This window comes from Scleropages formosus, chromosome 4, assembly GCF_900964775.1.
Source record: "Scleropages formosus chromosome 4, fSclFor1.1, whole genome shotgun sequence".
NCBI classification, from domain to species: domain Eukaryota; kingdom Metazoa; phylum Chordata; class Actinopteri; order Osteoglossiformes; family Osteoglossidae; genus Scleropages; species Scleropages formosus.
This window is the reverse complement of record NC_041809.1, coordinates 3,360,875-3,381,760: the sequence shown is the minus strand read 5'-3', so window position 1 is coordinate 3,381,760 and position 20,886 is coordinate 3,360,875. Positions and strand designations below refer to the sequence as shown.

At 46.8% G+C, this 20,886-nt stretch overlaps 1 protein-coding gene across 1 annotated transcript in view; it reads right to left on the bottom strand.

Moving 5' to 3' along the window:
• ptk7b (protein tyrosine kinase 7b) overlaps window positions 1–20,886 on the bottom strand; it is a 57,825-nt gene that overhangs the window by 5,606 nt on the left and 31,333 nt on the right. Inside the window, exons 2-13 of the mRNA XM_018740112.2 lie at window positions 12,937–13,230; window positions 10,494–10,596; window positions 9,715–9,899; window positions 6,772–6,919; window positions 4,494–4,624; window positions 3,376–3,642; window positions 2,582–2,718; window positions 2,141–2,276; window positions 1,699–1,818; window positions 1,287–1,436; window positions 580–724; window positions 350–477 (exon numbers count right to left, since the gene is read on the bottom strand). Of these exons, the coding sequence (XP_018595628.1) occupies window positions 350–477; window positions 580–724; window positions 1,287–1,436; window positions 1,699–1,818; window positions 2,141–2,276; window positions 2,582–2,718; window positions 3,376–3,642; window positions 4,494–4,624; window positions 6,772–6,919; window positions 9,715–9,899; window positions 10,494–10,596; window positions 12,937–13,230 (1,944 nt within the window). The remainder of the gene's footprint in view (window positions 1–349; window positions 478–579; window positions 725–1,286; window positions 1,437–1,698; window positions 1,819–2,140; window positions 2,277–2,581; window positions 2,719–3,375; window positions 3,643–4,493; window positions 4,625–6,771; window positions 6,920–9,714; window positions 9,900–10,493; window positions 10,597–12,936; window positions 13,231–20,886) is intronic.

Sequence of the window (20,886 nt, the reverse complement as noted above, 5' to 3'; positions counted from 1 at the left end):
ACCGGACTACACACTGTATAATCATTAATCCATTTCCAACCATGGTATTTTAACAGAAATAATTCATGGTAAACAAGTTCCAGGGTACTATAGGGGATTCGAACCAGGGACTTTACATTAAGATGAAAGTCATAACCACTACTCCTAAATCCTTTAATAAGGCACTTGGCACTTACAATTAATTTCTCCAGACATATACAGCTGCATAAAAGGATTTAAAACCAAGTCCCCTTGCAAAATATTAATGCATCACAATCCCATTATTGCTGTCGTACCAAAGAGTGATATTAGCAACACCAAAGGACACTCGCAGCGCCAGCTGCCTCGGAACAGGAGACGTAGAGCTTACCCACGACATAGAGCTGTGCCACCTGGGTGCGGATGTTGCAGCTGTTCCCAGCGATGCAGGTATACTTCCCCGTGTCCTCCATGCTGATGTCACTGATGAGCAGGGAGCCATTGGGCATCTTCTGGAACCTGGAGGATGTGTTTAAGGGACACGGTTCGGTAATGGAGACTTTCCACAGGCAGCTTTGAAGCTCAAGAGACCATATCAGACCTGGGGACCGACTGACCGACCTGCTCCGGCTGGGGTCCAGAACCCTGTCCTTAACCATCCACTGGATGAGGGGCTCAGGATTCCCAGTGGCCTGGCAGTGCAGGATGGCTGTGTGGCCCTGGTATACGGTCGTGTTCTCGGGCTCGAGCTTGAACACGACGTACACTGGATGGGTGAACATTGAGACAGGTGGTGCGAACAGCTTCCGAGATGTCCATGAATTAACAAGCCAAAACTGGTCAATGTGACTGCATTAACTACGGCGGCACAGCAGGCAACCCTGGTGCCACGCAGCACCTGGACTGTGAGTTTCATCGTGGGTTCAAATCCAGCTCAGCCTCTGTGGAGTTTGCATGTTGTCATGTTTGTGTAGGTCTTTTCGCACAGTCCAGACAATGCGTTCCAGGTAAACAGTGGAATGTAAAAATTGCCCTTACTGTGTAAATGTGCGACAGTGCGTTGCTCCGCTATAAAAATTAGTGAATGATTGTAGGGGGTTCAGCGTAGCGTATCCAACATTGTAAGAAGTGTTCGAAGGTATCAATGTAGTAAATCATTGTACATCCCTTCACAGGAAAAACATTTGCTAAGTGAATAAATATAAATTGCAGATGAGCTTCTCTGAATGGATGTAGATACTGCCACCAGTTTAATTCCGAAGGTGGTCTGGAAGGGTGAGTTGGTGACTTAAGGGGGTGACAAGGGCTACGGTCAGGAGGGTTTATACCTGCCACGGTCAGGTGCACCACAGCACGGATCTCCCCCTGTACGGCATTAGATGCCACACAGGTGTAGTCGCCTGCGTCGCTGTGCGTCACTTTGGAGAAGTGCAATATGCCGTTCCGCTGGTCTACATGGGACGGGATCTCACTGCCGTCTGCAGGGGATGAGAGGCAGGTAAAAGGGGCAAATATAGGTAAAAAGCTACAAGACCTCTTCTGTGCACTTCTGACTGCTCTAATCATTACCAGATAGGCCTCCAAAAGCAGGGCCAAGTGTTCACCCGAACCATTAATGTTCACAAGATGGAACAAAGATTATCTCAAGACGTGTGGGAGGAGCTCACACCTCCTCCCTATTCAGCACTACAACAAAGTTAGAGGTGGTGGGTGTTAAGGGGGCAGGACTTTCACACCCACCTGCCTTTGTCCACTGGATCTTAGGGGACTCGCGTCCTGTAGCTGAGCACTGAACAGTGACCTCTTTATCCAGCTCCAGGCACTGCGTCGGCTGAGGGGTGGGCGTGAACTTGAGTTTCTCTGAAAAACACGGCGTTCGGTCTCGCATCATCCACACACAGAAACGTTAGTCTGACAAGTCGCTTGCAAAAGTCTCCTCCGAGACCCCCAACCGTTCCGTACGTTTTAATCCCACCACACCTGGTTAGACACATTAAAACCGTCTGGAAGTGGAACTGAACACACCGATTGAACGGCTCAGCGTCCCCAAGGAGACCGAGGGCTGCAGAGTCAGCCTACGTTAACGTGTTAAAAACAGCCGGATGCTGGAACACAGGACACTCAGTCAAAAAGGGTGCACCACAGTAGAACATTGTAAATAGGGACAGATAGTCCATCTCACCTAGCACAAAGACCCGAGCTTGGGCTGAGAGGAAGCCAGCCTCCGTCCTGCTCTGGCAGCTGTATACCACTCCATCGTACACCTCCACGTTGTTGATCCGCAGCGTCCCATTGGGGAACTGCTCAAAACGCGCTTCCTACACGGGAATGTCCGGGAGTAAGAGATACGTGAAGGTTCAAATTAAAGAACAAGAGAATCAGAAACTCTGCGTGTGGGTCTGCTGACATACAATTAAAGGTCACACTCTGAAATGACAAAGGTTTCATTTAAAGCCCATATTGTCTGTACAAGTTTGAACCTGCAACAGAAAGTTTCATCAGAAACACCTCCCCTCCTTGGAGGCAAGTACAGGATAAATGACATCAACTTACAATTCCTCAAAATAATTCACGCTGAATATGTGTCTGTGTGTGTGTGTCCTCTGTCCCCAGGTATACTAACCCCAGGAGTGATGAGGTTGCTACTGCGGTACCAGGTGACCTCAGGTTTGGGTGTCGCCCGGGTGTGACAGTGGAGGTACCCAGGCCTCCCCTCCTCCAAGTAGCTATCCGCAGGCTTGGTCACCCACTCCGGGGCAGCTGCCACAAAAGATGCATCCTCTCATACAACTGGATACAACCGAAAGGCTGTCAGATCAAATCTCAGGACACACTGCCATGGACATACTCTTTACATCAAGGCGCTTAAGCTACTTAAGTAAAATGAGGCCGCGTCGATTCCTCCCATAATGCCTGAAGCTCGTGAGCTTCAATTGGAACACCCCCCACCCCAACCCGAGTTCAATACAGGGAGCTATGAGCTCCAATCTATACATTGGACACGCCTGGCCGACCGCTGGGACGGGCTGCGATCCCAAGCGAGTGAAGCATAGCCATAAAGATGCTCTATGAGAACGAGAGCAGAGTGCCTCCCGCAGCACTGGCACACACAGCCACAGGCCATTTACTCACTTAATTTATTCATAAACTTTAATCCAAAGGGAAAGATTTATACGATCTGAAGAAAAACCCAAGGACGTGTTCTTCCAGGGCAACATTGCACATGATTATTATGATTTGTTTAATGTCGCTGGTTTTCCTTTAATTGATTCATTTTTTGCAGGAATTTGCCAGGGATGATGTTTTAATGGGCTTTAACATCAAAGTCAGTTTACACAGAATGCAGTTCAGATACACGTTTTAGATATATGTAGTGAAGGAACTCAGAATAAAGCACAGAGAACGGGATGGTCTTACTGGCCACAGTGACCGTGAGCTCCTGCTCTCGTTGCCCTGCCTTGTTTCGGGCTACACAAATATAGGTTCCGGAGTCACTGTCCTCTGTGGGGCTGAAGACCAGCTCTGTGCCCTGCTGGTGCACCCTGCCCTGGGTAGGCAGCCGCACCCCAGATCTCTCCCACCAAATTTCAGGCTCCGGATGGCCGCGAGGGGGTCGGCAGGACACACGCTGAAGGCTGTCCACCGTGAAGACCCTTGACAGCGGCTGACCCATGTCTTCGATCTCTGCCATTAGAGAGCGGGTGAGAAATAATTAATGGTTGCGGTCCTCACTGATGACTCACATGGATCAACGCATCCTCACGTGAACATGTGTGACCAGGGTAGAGTGTTTGTATCGGTGGAATACCCAATGAGTGGGGAAAAGACTCTCCCCCACCCTCCCCAAGAGGCTGTGTTCACACCATAAACTGCTACAAAATGGAAACCATTAGAGATGAAAATCCATAAATCCATGAGACACCTTCCTCTGCTATCCGAAGGAAAAGAGGTGGGGGGGGGGGGGGGCAAGAGATAAATGTAACCCATCGCCCAAACCCACAAACATGCTTTTAGACGGGGGTTTGTTTTAAACCTTATCCTGGAGGAGCAGGAATATAGAAGCAAAGAGCAAAGAGTGCGCGCTCTTATCCGGGCTGAAGCAGGAGCACCACTTTAGAGAGCGGGGATCAGGGGAAGTGAGAGCAAAAAGAGCGGAAACGCTTAGCTTGTCCTTAAGCACCGATCGCGGTGTGGCACAATCCAGTTTAATGCCGTAACGGATTAGCAACAGATTAGGCGAATTAATGCAATTTAACTGGCCTACGGGTGCAGCGGGTTAAGGCAGCCGGATCAAGGTCCTGGGGGTGTGTCTGCTGGAGAGCAAATTTGAGAGGAGTAGGTGGGCGACTGCTTACATGCACTCCGAGCTGTGTTTTGATGAACTAAGCAACGGCGATGGGAGAACTCCACGGAAGACGTGGCAAGCAGACGATTCCCTAATGGTACTATAATCAGGTCTGGTTCATTGCCGTTACCATGTTTGCGTCTAAATGTCTACATACGGTATACACACAATAAAGAAATATGCCTCTCACCTGCCAGCCTGAGCTGAGCCTGCAGGGTTACGTTGCGGCCTCGGGGTCCACGGGCCACACACTGGTACACACCTACACTGCGGGCCTTCACCTGGGTAATGTGGAGCGTTCCGTTGCTGTACAGGAACAGGCTGATGAGAGAAGAAGAGGAGGAAGTGTCAGTCATGGCAGTAACCTAGATGAATATCACAAGAACAAGGGCTACACATGCAGTGCAAACAGTGTAAGGGTTCTGCTTGGAGGGTAAAGTCTGGTGCCAATCAGTCGTCTCACTCTCACACACACACAGAATCCACTTGCAACATCAAATCTTGAGACATATGTGCCCTAACAGCCCAACCTGCACACACCGTTTGTTAGCCCCAACACCCACAATGTTACTCCGCACACACAATGGGAGAATTTACTAATCGATATTGTGTGCAGTTGGAAGCAACGAAAGGGAAACAAGAACCAGTCCCAAAAGGGCATCTTGGTGTGAATGGAGAAAACGACCTCCACCGCTGTTCAGGAGCTCCCACAACACTCACTACATTCAGCCATTAGAACAGACTGCCATCTTCAGCAGGAAGTTCTCTCCCACCCATGTCTCCTCCACAGAGGACTGGGCGAGAGACTAAAACCTGTGTGCAGTAGGCTGGTAGTGACAGCTGCGTTGGAGGTTCCCTCCAGCCCGAGCCACGTAAGGCAGGCAGCTGCACCAGGCTCAGTTTCAGTGTTTGAGGTGACGAAAGCCCAACATCACACCGAATGCCCACCCAGGCCACAGCTGCGCACATGGATGAGCGAGGGCTCACCCTGCACCTCTGTGCTTGAGGACTAAATCAATCCCCAGATTTCTGGGAAGCTACTGAAACTGGTGGCATTTTGTGTTGTGACATGTACGTAGTCAGAACAACACATGGGGTCCCCCCTGCATTTTCGGAACAGCATTGACTGATAGCAAGAGACAAGGTGCTGATGGGACAGCAAACATGAGGGGTCATGTGTGAGACAACCGAGCTGAATAAGAACCAGCTGGGTCAGCCAGTGAAAACAGTTCCTTTATTGCTCACACCAAAACAAATACCAGGGTCAGCTCCCGCAAACAACATGCGAGTCTCACTTGACCTCTGACCTTCCATAGGCCCCGATGTTCTTCGTGAATGTCCTTGCGGAAATGAAGGGGAGAATACTAGTTTAGTCCCTTCGGCCCATCTCAGCGCGATGGGCTATGACGACAGAAGCAGACTGACTTTTGTCCGGAAAGACATTAGTTGAGTGTTTGCATGAGAAGAACAGGCGCGCGCACACACATGGTCTCGCTGCAACTCTGGATTGGTGTGCATCCTGAAGGAAACTAGTTCAAAGCCTCAAAAAACCCTTAATATGTCTAGCAGATAATGAAGGGGGGGCAGGGGAGGAGAGAGATTTAAAAAAAAAAAAAAAAAAAAAAAAATCCTGATAACTTCCACGAGTCTCCAGTGAGGTTTCTGGGGAAATACAACTTTGGGGTTTGTTTTCATGTTTGTTTTTCCTCCCTAAGACAGAAAACAGCTTCCCTCATTAGGCCAAGTTATTTATTGTCACACCAAGTCCCAAGACCCTGGCCTACCTCAAAAAACTGGAGGAAAAATGTGTTATTCCACTTCCAACGGAAATATGCATAAATCTGTTTGAATTAACTCGCACACCCATGTGCGGTCAGGACGGGCTGTTTAACTTGCAGCTTTGTGAACGGAGGAGTGAATACGGAGGAGACGTGCCGAGGTGTCCACTGCATCTCAACAGCAGCACCTTAACCACTGAGAGGTGAAGACACCACACTGGAGCCAAGCATTGACAACCCAACTCCTTACATTCTACATACTCATATCACAGAGAAAAACTCGGGCAGTTGGTGGCATAGTGGTCAGGGCAGCTGCCTTTGGACCCAAACAGTGCAGGTTTAAATCCCATCTCCAGCACCCTTGAGCAAGGTATTCACCTTAAATTGTTCCAATTAGGTTGCCCAGCTGTATAAATGTACCTTAATGCTGTAAGTCACTTTGGACAAAAGTCAGTTAAATAAGTAAATGTAAGGATGATGATGAAGCACCATCTCAAACACTCCCGAAAGGTATTCAGGTAATCATGCAGGTTAAATTTTCCTAGTGAGACACCTAGGCCAATCATATAGTTGTAGAGAGAACAGCTGGTGTAGAGCACAACAGAATACATTTCCTTGCAAAATAATGCCACATTGCCCTTTTAATGCTGTCCATGAAGACACCACGAAGAGATGAAGAAAGCAACATACCGAGATTTGTTGATGAGCAGATCATTGTTGTGATACCATTCAACGATGGGGGCAGGATCGGCAGTGAACTGGCAATGGAAGACAGCCTCCTCATTCCTCAGTACCACCTGGTCCTCGGGGGTGACCACCGGGCGGGGGAAGCTCTTATCTGTGGGAGGAACGAAGACCCCTGCAGTGAAAAGCCCAGCGTGTGAAGTGGGCATGGTTACCGGGTAGCCACATTTCTCACAATGACCAAAAATCATTTGAGATATTGAAACACAAAAAGGTTTTCAAAAAGTGCATCAACAGTCCCACCACACTATTCTGGACAGTATATAGAGGGGAGACTGTTCAGATCACTGGCCCAAACAGAGACTCATATTTGAACAGTTTTGACCATTAAATACTTGCATAAACCTATGCATAAAGTAAAAAACAATGTACAAAGCAAATACAAAAGCATATAAAGCAAACATCTATATAGTTTTTAGAAATACACACCCAGCAAAGCAATGAACGGGGGCAGTTTCACCGAGAGTCATGGCTTATTAGGGATGCAGCTGTGAGCCCCACACACACACACACACACACACACACACCTCCACTCGACTTCTCCCTACCCCACCGTCCCCCAAGCACTGACCTAATCAACATCATCCCGAGCAGCCAGCTTCAATATGTTGAGCACATAGTTGCCAACAGACCCCGGGGACAGGTTTCAGGTGGGCATCATTCACCTCCACCAAGACCTCAGTGAGTGGATTCCTAACGGGGTCTTGAAATAATTGAAGAAGCCAAGTCTTGATGAAAGGCCTCCGATCAACCACAGAAGGGAGCCTTGACTGGTGGATGTTACCAACATTGGCTGCTACCAGCACAGGAAGCAACAGCAAATCAGCCTTAAGATGAATGCGAAGCCCAGCCATGAGGACACCTTACTGAAAATTAGCTTTGTAGTTTCCAACACATTTGACAGCTCAGAATGACAGACCTGAACTGCTGGACGGAGACCGTAAATGTGGGAGGTAGAGGGGTCAGTGAAAGCACCATTGTGTGCATGCTGCAAAAGCATTATGGTGGAACTGAAGTCAATAACCAGTTTCTGTTGCCAAGTTAACGCCACTCAGGTGTGTATACTCCCCGGTTATAGCCCTCTGGTTGCCAGAGTGATGGAATACCTGTGTGTGAGGTAGAAGTACATAAGTAGGGCTTACTTGGGCAAGACCAGATTACCACAAGACTCCCAAGGCATAAAGGTATATTCCAAAACCAAGGAACACTGCTCAGATGAGCAATGGTGGGATAAGAAAATGAGGGATATAGTTTCAAGCCCAGAATGTTGGAGGAGTGAAGAAAAACAGAATCCCCCACAATGAACTATCTTCTGTTGAAGCCAGAAGAATGTGTAGTCTTTTGTACCCATCAGCGGAACGGAAACGGCGCCACGGATGGCCACTTTGGTGTGAAGCTTCATAGTCTGGTTCAGCTCAGCTACAAAATCAGACCTCAGAAGATTACAGCGGATAGTCCGGACTGCTGGGAGAATCACTGGCACACCAAACCCCCACTCTTCAAGAACTGTACTCATCCAGAGTGAGTAAAAGGGCTAGCAAAATCATTCTAGACCCTTCACATCCAGGTCACTTCCTCTTCGAACCTTTGCCATCTGGCCGGCGCTACAGCGCACTGAGCACCAGGACAACCAGGCACAAGAAAAGTTTTCCTCAGGCCATCTACCTCATGAACAGCTAAATGCCCCCTAGGGAGTAAACTGGTACAATACAATGTTATTTATACTTTTATCACATCTTTTTTTTTTTTTTAATACACATTCCCTTGCATTTGTATATAACATACCTGTACATACATATGTCGAGTGTCTATTTTGTATATGGTGTACTTTGTTTTATATATTTTTCTCTTTTATTCACTTATTCTATTTTTTATTATCTGTCTTGTCACTGTCATTCTGTCTGTATTGTGATGTGTAAACATACTTGGCAAATAAAGCTCATTCTGATTCTAAGAATGTGGAGATGAGGAAGTTAACTTATTAACAATGCCCCCCTCCACACACAGCAGAGGTTTAATGCTGATGACTACATCTCCCACCAAGGGATGAGAAAGGCAGCAGGTAAGAGACTAGAACCACTGCCTTGAACTTTAAGTACCCAGGTCCAAATCCACCTCCTGCTGTAGAACCACTGAGTAAGGTACTTAACCTGAATGGATACAGTAAAATTGACCATGCTCTACAGATATAGGGAGGTTTTTTTTTTTTTTTTTTGTTTAAAAAAAGTCACCTGGGAGAAAAGCATAAGCCAAATGATTTAACGAGTAAAGTAATACTAGGGGAGCCCTGATGTTTTAGCAGCAAGTGCAAGTGGTGTTAAGCCTTCTCAGAGCTGCAGCGTACTGTGTCCATCCAGGCGTAACTCCAAACCAACCCCCTTCCAGGTAACCCAATCCTGAGAGAATGTAGAAAAATGCCAGGTAACTGGATCCAAGCACCACCCACACAGCCAGGTCTCCTCTGTGACATGGCTGAATGGCCCAGCCATCCGTGTGTGAGAGTGGGGGGTGGAATTGTTTTGCTCTCAACACTGGCAATAATCTTGTTAGGGGCCCAGCCTTCACACTAATGGTGCCCAACACTCCAAGTTTCACATCTCATTTTGCAGCGCCATCTCGTCCCAAACAGAGCAATTGGCAAAACACAAAGAAAGGAAAACAATTCTGATACAGGAAGGGGGGGGGGGGTATTTTACAGCATCCTGATGAATCTGTTAAGATTGCCAGCAGATGGAGAAGTATGCATCAGGCATGTCTTGGGGGGGGGTCTCTCTTCAGGGGAGAAAAACACTTTCAAAAATCAGAGGAAGAAGTCCATGACAAAAGAAAAGCAGGCAAGAGGAAGACACACACACACACACACACACACACAAAGGGACAGAAACGCACCAATGATGTTGAGCGTAAAGTTGCTGTCGCTGCAGACGTGCCCGGCAGCATTTTTGGCACAGCAGTAGTAGACACCGTTGTCGTCAGGGCTGGCGCTTTGTATGGTCAGTGTCCGCTCCTTGTTGTTGATCTGGTGGCTCTTCTCCGTCAGTCGGATGCCATCCCGAAACCACTGACATGTGGGCCTGGGGATGAGGTCGGTTTCCATTTCAATGACGGGGCATCACGTAGGTGGGATGATGCTCTTAGTTGCATACAGCTGCTTTTAGTTGTAACCAACAAGCAGTACGTTTAAAACCTAAGAGGACACAGCACTTCCTTCAACCTCAGGTGTCTCAGTAAACGCTCAAATGCAAATGAGCGAAGTGTAACCAAAGTAAACTGTGCACGTCAAAAGGTATTTTCCCTGATCCACACAATAACTGATCACTCCCTACATCCAAACACGATCACAATGCTCATCCACTGCCGGCTGCTGGTGGTCCCACGCACAAGCAGTCCAGAATTGAAAGTTCGCTAGTTCTCCGTTGGTACAAGTTCCCTCCGTCCCTTAGAAATGCTGAATCCCTCACCACATTAAAGGATCGTAAAACATCTCTTCTAGAGTCACTTCTCTCCTGATTGCTGGACACCGAGAAGTGTATCAGACTCTGCACTTTGACAATTGCGTATCTGCATCTAAAGCTTTGTTGCGAAATGTGCGTTTGTTCTTCTCCAAGGTGTCCATATTTAAGAGAAAAGCATGCTAAATTAATGTCGTTAGTGGATGTTGGGCTCACCGTGGGTGTCCGTCAATGAGGCAGCGCAAAGTGACGGACGCAGAGCTCTCTATCTCCACCTCTGAGGCTGGCACCTTCAGGGTCACGCTACCAGTCTCCAGCCCTGGAAGGAGAGCAGGACACAGTTGAGGGGAAAACCTCAAACAACAACGCTAGAACAGCACAGCCCCTTTCCTGCAAGCCTTAGAAAGGGGGGGGGGGGGAGAGGAAAAAAAAAAAAAAAAAAAAATCCAGATCAACCAGAGAGCCCCTCCCCATTCAAAGTCTCTCAGCCAACTCATTAAAATTACATAACTACAAAACTCCAAACAAAAGGATCCTCTCACAGACACTGAGGATCATAACTTTCAAAGTTGCGATGCATTTTTAACACATCTCCGCTACAGAGAGATAATTGGAGACTGCCATCTTCGGGAAACCGCTCATCTGAAGACGACCTCTGTCTCCCAGCACCAAATCGAAAGGAACATCTATCCCACAGGGACCGATTCCTGGCGAACGGCGGGGCTGGTGCACTCCGTTACACCGGTGAAGGTTACTAACACACAACTGACGTGCATCACAACCAATCCCAAGATGAAGGAGCACGAAAACACTGACAGCTTCCTTCCATCGTACGGTAAGAAGAAAGACTAGCATGCCACACAGTTAGCCAGTAAGGGCTTTGATCCGATGCTCGCCAAACACACAAAGAAAGTCCAATTCCAAGGGCTTCACAGCTGAAGAGAAATGTGTTTAAAAATGGATCAAAACGAAAGAAAGCCTTGAGGTTCCACAGTCCTCATCTGCTTCTCTCCACCTGTCAGCAGCTCCTCCTTTTCCAGGCAGGAGCGGCTTTGAAACGCAGAACGCCCTGGAGCTAAGCGCCTTGAGTTCACCTACCTCCTTGACAGCGGAGTCTGCAAACACTCAATGCACTTAGAACCTGACCAAGAGTAAACACACGCCACCCATACAGTGATCAAGACTGCTTTCCAAAGGCGATACCTTTGACCATGTTTACAAACACAAAGCCTGGGAGAGGTAAGAAAACAAAAAAGGTGCAGTCCAATTGGAAGACCACTCGCCAGAGCAGGAAAAAAGCAGAGGTCTGGGTCCTCGCAGTACCCCGGCTGGCCCGTTTTTCATCAACGCCCCTGACGACACTCTTGGTGGTCGAAGAAAACAGGCCTTACAGTTCTGGTTTCTACAGAAGTCTGGCAGAGAGGTGAGGAGGAGAAGAGTGCGCCAGGGAAGACACCCCCCTGTGGCAGTAGGCTCAAAATGTGCATCAAAATACTGTATTCCCCAAGTGAGCTCAAATTTTGTTTCTAGCCATTAATGGGCCCTGAGAGCCAGTGTGTTTCACTCGTGGGTTTCTAAACTCACTGCAATCTTGTGGTGACCCACAGCTAGCTTTTAATTTGTTTTATTCAATGTCAGGCTATTTTTTACTGCTGCGCTAAATCTCTCTAATTACAGAACAAAGCAGTAAGGCTGTATAAGTCATCTGGGGAACCCTGAAAGTACTGAAAGATTACATAAAATGTACATATAAATGACATGTATAAATCTGTATTAAGATGCTAAACAGAGTCCCACAGCCATTTGATATACAGCTGCAGTCATATTTACGCATTAATTTGCACTTCTGAACCGGGAGCACAGCATTCTTCCTACCCTCTCATCTCAACCTCTATGCGGCACCCTCTCCCAAACCGCCACCCAGCCATCGGAACCCTGCCCCGAGACAGCTCTGTGGAGCTCTTTCAACTGCGACACACACACACACACACACACACACACACACACACACACACACACACACACAAACCCTACTGCACAGATGAAAATATGACAGATTTGAAAAGAGGACAGTTTTGGAGTCAGTCAAAGTGAAGACTTTTTGTATTGGACCCAGACCCAGCTCTACAGTGGAATTGCAGTCAAAACTTGGCAGGTACGTTCAATGCCATCCCCAAGCCTTTACATCCTACAGGTTTATGTCACTTGACAAAGATTGAAGAACTGGAATTTCACGGCAGGTTGGCAATGACCCCAAGGAGCCATAGAACTAGTAAGAGAACAGGTTCCCTCACATGACAAACAGTCAACTTGAATAAGATAAATATTTAGGAGCAAATGATTATACAAGCAGCACATAAATTTCACACTTGGCAAAGGGCTTAAAGACAGGAAAAAGCAGTTCGATATACGTTATGCATGATGTTATGGTGCAGAAATACCAACGACAGAGTGAGAGTGAAATTCATAATTATGGTACTTCATGAGCTACTTCCACCAATATACACAGTTATAGTGGAAAGGTCACTAAAGAGGTGTTAACCAGCACAATAAACCATGAGCTGAATTGCTTTAGCACCTTTCGCATGTATTAGAGACATACGAAGGCCATCGGACAAAAGCCTGACACAGATGAAGAACAAAAAGGTGAGGTTCTCACATTTGACGTTGAAGGATGCGACGGCAGAGTGGGCCTCCTCCCCAGTGGCCGTGTCAGTGACCACACACTGGAAGTGTCCACTGTCCAATGAGCGGTCCACAGTGGTAAACTTGAGGTTGCCCCCCTCTTGGAAGCGGCGCTCCGTATCCACCACGGGGTCGCCGTTGTACAGCCAGCGGTAGTGCAGTCCTGCAGGGTTACTGACCTCACAGCGCAGCATGGCGCTACGCCCGTGCAAGGCATCCTGAGATTTGGGCTCCTTGGTGAAGGAGAAGGAGGTCTGCACACAGAACACTGGAAGGGCAAAGAAAAAAAAAAAAAAAAAAGTTAACATAAGCACACTGGATGGAAAAGGTTATAAATATGACTTCATTTTTTTTTTTTTTATCCCTAACCCTACTGTGACCTAATTCAAGGAGGAGTTCAAGAAGGATACCAAATATTTGCTGCCAGGGAAATATCAGAAAACTTAACAGAGGTGATGTAAGCCCAGGACATGAGCCCAATCGTTTCTACATTTAGTACCCAACCACAAGTGCACAATTAAGCCCTAACCAGTGCATGGACAGACTAGCACAAGGTCGTGTCGAGTGTGTAAGTTCTGGGATGAAAGCCACGTCGAGGCCATAAACTGCCACGATGAGTCCCACTGCAACGTTTTTCCTTGCTTCCCGTACAAGTCAATAAACCCATATCCAACTACCGCTGAACCGCAACATCTCCGCGTGATCCAAAGGCCACAGTCTTTCCCACTACCTGGTCACTTGTTTTTTTTCCCCCCCCACCAGCTTCAGAGAGGGGTTGGGGAAACGGAGTAGAGACTCCTTCCTTCTGCCATCTCACACTGCAACAACATGCAGATGACCCAGATGGCTCACTGCTGACAGAACTTGAGTTCTAGCCGTTAAGTCCAGGACCTGACAAGAACAGTGTGCTAACCTTCTGAAATAAGACTGCTGTCAGGCGCCACGCAGCTTTTTGGTTACCTGAACAAGAAACAGACTGGTGACAGTAGGAAGCGCATCTCATATGTTTCACAATGCTCGGCTCATGTCCATGGAGATATCTTCTGCGGAAAAGCGGAGGGATGCAAATATGATGCCCGTTTTCAATTATTCTCACACTAGTCGGCAAGGCAGCAGAAAACCAGTAGCTGTTTCTACGTTGTCAAAGCGACACTTGAAAACAGAGCAATGACGAAGAGGGATCCATTGCGAGATGGAGGGACTGACAGCAGTTGTCCTGCATGCAAAAGGAGACCTGGAGAAGCTGCCAGAGTGTGTGCGCATGCGCAAGAGAGAAATAAGGCTGAGGAAACACCATGGGAATACATGACCGCAATCTGCCCCCTGTTTGCATCTGCTAGATTAACACTTCAAAAATGCCCTCCATTCTCGGAGAATCCGTTCGGGGAGCGTGCAGCAGACGCAGACCACATGCAGCAAGGAGAAACTTCCAAGCCTGGAACACACTGCCCTCCAGCTGGCAAACTGGTTCCTCCCCTTGATGAAACCCCCCACCTCATCACCACCAGGCATTTACATTCCCAAACTGCATCACTTGCTCAACCTCAATGACTACCGCTCTGCTGTATGAAAGTCCCCCACCGACCCAGCTAATGAATGACTCCTTGTGAGCAGGGTAAAGGCCGCACCCAACACACACACACACACACAACCAAAATGCTACAAGAACCCATTCACTACAGAGCAGCATCTACGTTTAATACATCTTTGCTCAGCTAAAGCTCTGCCTTTTCTCACCACAACTTCAACCAATTTGTAAGGCTTAATGTTTGTTTTCGGTGCCTTTTCAAACAGCTGTTACCCATTTAGGACCTGACCTTCAGGTCACAAACAGAGTTCCTTAACTACTGCATCAGCAGCTTCTGCACTTTCTCAAGCCAGGTCACCGACCTGGCCATTCCTCCCAAATACTGCCACCCTACTGCTGCAAAATGGGCAGGAAGATGAACGTGCCCCAAGAGTTATGGAAAGTCCACATAAGCAGAAGGGTGAGTGGGAATCAATATATACGCAAGCATGGGGCTATTTGATCTTTAAAAAGCACTCTCCCTTTCATCTGTGCAGATGCCTTGGCACGATAGAGGCAGAGGAGCACTTTGTGTTTTGTCTCTTTCCTTCCCCTTATAGCAGGGGCAGCCTGCTGGCGACACACACACACACACGTCTGGAAACGGACTGGGTGGAATGACAGGTTTTAATTAGGCGATCAGCTCTTAAAGGGACAGCGTCATTCAGGGCTATAGCAAGTGCAGCCTTCCTTCCGTATATTCAGTCTGGGCTAGAATAATTTCAGATGACAAATCTGAAGGGCCCCAGAGTAGAAAGTGGACACAGAGGAGGGGGGTGGTATACTGGTCTGACTGGGAATAAATGGAGAGCAAGAGAGACATCTATCTGAAGATGCAGAAGAACTGAAAGGCGTTTCAGTGTAGATCCTCCAGACAGCTGTCATTTGACCCACAGTGGCCTCGAGCCCACAGCACGGCCTCCCCCTTTTAAGTATATCCAGCAAGGGACTCAAAGAACTACAGCGTGACTTCACTTTTACCCTGAAAGAGAACACTCCATCATTTAATTTGAAGGTTTTCTGCTATGGTCTACAGCAGGTTGCCCATTAACTGGAAATGTCAAACCTCCGAGTAAAGCAGTCAAGCTTGGTGGCAACATTTTGAGCACCTCTAGTATGAAAACAGTAGATACGTGTGATCCGACATGTTTAACATTATCAGTAGCACTTGGCTTTTTCTTGGCTGACTAATGATGGACACACAATATAAGCCAAAACCTGAAGACCAGAGGATTGGAGTGAATGGGGCTCACCTTACACAGCAGTCATCCACGTAACGTGTTCCAAGTTGCAAAGCCAACATGAGTCCAGCCTTTCACGATGGCTGCTAGAAAAGCAAATCACTCGTGTGTTCACAGAAATTTAGCAATTACACCGAAATTCTGCAGATGGTTAAACCGCTTCACTAACAAGATTAACATACCTTTAATAAAGAAGGTAGGGCTGAGATGTGCTTAGAGGCAGGGCAGTAAATCAGTGATGCACCATTCCAGGTAGAGCTTCAGACAAGGTCTATTTTTCCTCTATTAAGAGAGACTTTTGCCCCTTAGCAGGGTTTCCACTGTAAGAACAGGGGTAACACAGAAATAGTTTCATTCAGCACATTTTTTTTAAATAAAAAATTTACCAAAACATTTACATTTATTCACTTAGCAGATGCTTTTCTCCAAAGCAACTTACAATGAATAATACTATGTAGTGTTACTAGCCCACACACCTTATTCACCGCAGTGACTTACACTGCTAGATATACTACTTACACTGGGTCACTCATCCATACATCAGTGAAACACACTCTCTCTGTGTCACTCACACACTATGGGAGAACCTGAACAGCATGTCTTTGGACTGTGGGAGGAAACTGGAGCACCCAGAGGAAACCCATGCAGACACGCGGAGAACATGCAAACTCCACACAGATCAAACCCACATTCTCTCGCACCACCCAGGTGCTGAGAGAGAGCAGCGCTACTTGCTGTGCCACCGTGCCACCCTCAACAGCCAATATGTTCATGATACGCATGGAAATTCCTCTTAGATTCGTTTCGTCATGACCATAAGGCAGGTCCTCGCCAGGTCAATGGGATTTCGTGTTTGCATTTGCACTTATTACCTGAGGAAGAGTGCAGTTCTATTGAGGGAAACAATGATAGACAGTGGTCACTGTGAAGAACCTTCAGCACAACCAACGTTGATTTGGTGGTACTTAACATTTTAAAGACAATGGGACACACTGCCTCTCGCGGATGCCTGTATGAGGCAGCAACCCAGGCTGGACCATGTTCCCAGGAAGACTGAAGTGTGTCACCAAACCGTAACACAAAGACAATCCTCATTCAACTGTCCACTGTGAGCAAGATGTTTTCTACTTAAAGTAAAAAAAACACACCCCAAAAAACTGACATTACTCTGCTAGTGCTCTTACTGCAGGGTCTATGCATGAGGACAAATGTAAAAATACCAACACTCTACACCTCCAGCAGCCAGAAGAGAACCCAAAGGTGGATTCACACCCGTTCTTTGAGGGTCACAGGTCAGAAATCCTCCCTCCACAGTCCCCTGCAAGTCACTGGTATCACAAATGTGCATCTTGCTTGAACAAATCAAGCTTCGATGGGTGGAATTACATCTTCCGTCAACCCTCAACACCCATGGGGCCTGGAGACTTCTGAACACTGCATTCATTCCACAGGTAGACTAAAGGATAGATGGCCTCCAGCCACAAAGACATTAAGCAACACCATTATGACATTAGGGCTCTTCAGGAGAGCAGTCACTTTCCAGCTTTCCGCTGGCAGCTTACGCATCCTGCTGCTTGGCTGCTTCTGAAGTGAAAGTGGACGGGAGGCCTGGGAATTAGATTGGCACAAATCCTGCTGCAAGAGAAGACTGCTGTTTAGACCTGGAAGAACCACCATTTACAGAGCTCAAAAACAGACACCTCTGGAGAACTGTACCAGTAAATATAAAAAAAAAAAAAAAAAAAAAGCTTAGATTTACATTTTAGCAGATGCTTTTTGGTCAAAATGACTTCCAATGAACTCTATGTAGTGTTATCAGCCAATACACCTTATTCACCAAGGTGATTTACACTGCTAAATACACTACTTACAATGGGTCACTTATCTATACATCAGCGAAACACACTGTCACTCACACACTATGGGTGAACCTGAACAGCATGCCTTTGGACAGAGAGGAAACCAGAGCACCCTGAGGAAAGCCATATCCTCTCACACTACCCAGGCGCTGTGAGACAACAGCGCTACTCACTGTGCCACTGTGTCCCCCACAGTATACACACAAATACCATGGTTAAAGTTAGATGAATTCAGAAATGGTACTGCTGGTTTACCTTTCTTCACAGCAGTTGTACTATGTCAGTTTACTGCTATGAAGTTAAAATTCTGATTTTAAGTGTCCAGATGGACAAGAGGGAAGGACAAGACAGGAAAAGTCCAAACTTTGCACATTAGACAAATGGATCTGAAATAAGTGTCAGATTCAGGTTTTTAGAACAGTACTTCATAACTGCTCACCCTAAAAGGGCAAAATAATCATCTTAATTGGCTGCTTTAAGTACAAATAAGCAAACAGCAGCAAGCAATGCTAAGAGGGGGGGATGTTGAGGATTACCAGCCAACTTCAGAATTTACAAGACCACCACCTATCTCCCCCCCCCCCCTTTCCAGTTCAAAGCAGTCAGGGCTTCACAACCCCATTTGGGGCAGGAAAGCTGGAGCCCACCTGGGCTGATCTTTCATGTAGAACAAAGCACTTAGCCATTCCAGCCCAGCAGAATTCACAGCACCCCAAGGTCAAGGCCATGGCTGGATTAGGTAAAGATTGACAAGGCTCAAGTGGAATTGCTCAAAGCTGAAGGAGCTCCTACCTTTAGATGTTCTTATCAGGACTGAAGCAGGAACAAGACATGTCTCCTTAACATACTATACTGGCAGTGGAGTAGAGATGGATCTGGATCAATTACTGATTTGACTTCCTGCTTATTTCAGAAGCCCGTAGTCCTAAAATGTTCTATCTCCATCAAACAGCAGGATAGTGATGACAGAAGCAAGGATCCTGAATTCCAGAAGCAACCAAAATAGGAATTTTAGACTTAAAACTTCACAAAAAGGCCATTGCAGACAAGAGGAAAGCCGATCATCTGCTACAGCCTCTTGAGTCATGAGATACGGCTTCACTTTGGACGACATGCCTGGTTTGGTGTGAGCAACAAAGGGATGATTCCGCCAGCACCGAACAGGCAGAGACCGCTTGCAACAGTCAACTGGTGAGATTGTAAAAACGAGCACCTGGAGTTGATCACGTTGCTCACCAAGCAGGTCTGACCAGGAATAATGTTCCCCCACCGCAAAGTAACACGTGGCATCTAGTATTCCTGGGAGGTTTCCAGTCTCTTACTCACCCACTCCTCTAACCCTTTACACAAAACAATGTACTCAAGGTGTTTGTCTCATCTAACCAAAAATTGACCAATACAGTACAACTGCTGCAATGGTCCTGGACTGGATATGAATTGTTTTAGAACACCACAAAGCAATAAAGGCACATGCTTGTTCAAAGACTGTAGCATCCCAAAAGCGAGTCACTGCCAGCTTCGTTACTTTAACAGTTTTCTCCAAAACAACTTAGTGGGAAGTACGTACTCCAAGATACTTTCAGTCCCACTTCTATAGCAGCGTAGTTTCTACTGGAGCAAATTAGGTTAAGTACCTCGAGCAAAAGTACTACAGCAAGAGGTGGGATTTGAACCCTTGATCGTAAGGCAACAGACTGGAATTGTTTAGCAACTTGCTAATTATTCAGCATGTACTTTGAGCTCATGGATGCAGCCATGAAGCCACAACAACAGTTAGCTCAGGGATGCAATATCTGCTGTACAAGCTATAAACGTCCCTCATTATCAATCCTATCAAAGACGGACAAATCGGGATTCAACTCGCGTTCACAGCACACAGATGAGCTCTACATCTCTAGGGCAACTAGTGTACGCACCATGTTCTAGTTCCTATCTACAGCACAACTTAGCAGACACCCACCCAGGATGCCTCTGATGGCTGACAGATCTCACATGGGTTGTTGACACTTTAGAATTACATTTGTCTGATGCCTTTCTCTAAAGCAACTTACCCCATTTAAGCTTACAATTATTAAACTAATCTTTGTCAAAGAAAAATTCCACTTAAGGGATGATTGAGGGGAAAAAGCAGTAGGAGAGCAAAAGTCCAAATCATGTTAAGATTTGTTCTCCTTTGCACCTGGCTCTCTCAATGAGCAGCCCCTGACAGCATATTGTAGTGGAAATCATCATTACCGAGGGGAGGCGTGGTATGACAGCTGGAGTAATTAGCACCTAGGCATTGTGACGAACATTTCTTCGGTGGGAGGGGCTGAATTATACACAGATGTCAGTCCATAAATTGCATTAGCCAGACGAGAGACACCGTCTGGCAGGTAGCTCGAAACCAAATGCCACATTTGAGAAGCGTGTGTAATTGTACCATGCCCACATTTCGATGAGTGCAGCCGAATGGCCGCGCAGGCTATTCTGAAACGGCAAGTACTCCATTACTCCCCTTTCTGCGTGCTCAGGTTCCGTCTCTTCATAATACGGCTCAACCATTATGGACGGTCACCGTTCTAGGGACAGTCCACAGTGTAGCGCTGGTAATTTCACTGTGGTCCTCCCGAAAATCTTACTGCCTCGCTGAAACATGAAGGAGTGCTATATCACAGTGGAAGGTAAAAACATAGCCGTCTTCTGGGTTGTGGGGACTTAGTGGTGGACAGGACGACAACCAGCGTGGAAAGAGAAAAATAAAATATGACCATACAACGGGGGGGGGGCAAGGGGAGCCCAACTGCCAAAACCCCACCCCAGACAGCTTCACTAACATCAGCCCATCAATGGAGTCCCATCACTTCAACACCAATAGGAAACACTGAATCATAGGCCTCTTAATGTGAGCTGAACCTTTTAATGTAGCCAGGGAATGTGAACACAGTGCAATGCAGCAAACTAATGGACAGTTAAGCAATAAAGGGATACAAACTTTAGCAGAACAACCCTTAAAGCCTTGATGAAAATATGCTTTTATATATGTAAAAAAAGATTCCACTGCATTTCATGTGGTCAGAGTCAAGTATGATTCAGCTCTGAAGATTATACACTTGAAGCAAAAGCTTCACCCATAAACACGGTCTTGCAGTAACATCCGGTCATACTTAGATTCTGTAAACAAAGCAGGCAAAGATTAATGGGGGGGAACAAAACTGAATTTAAAGTTTTCACAATAAAAAGCACAACCATATCAGCAGATGAGGAAATTTGTATAA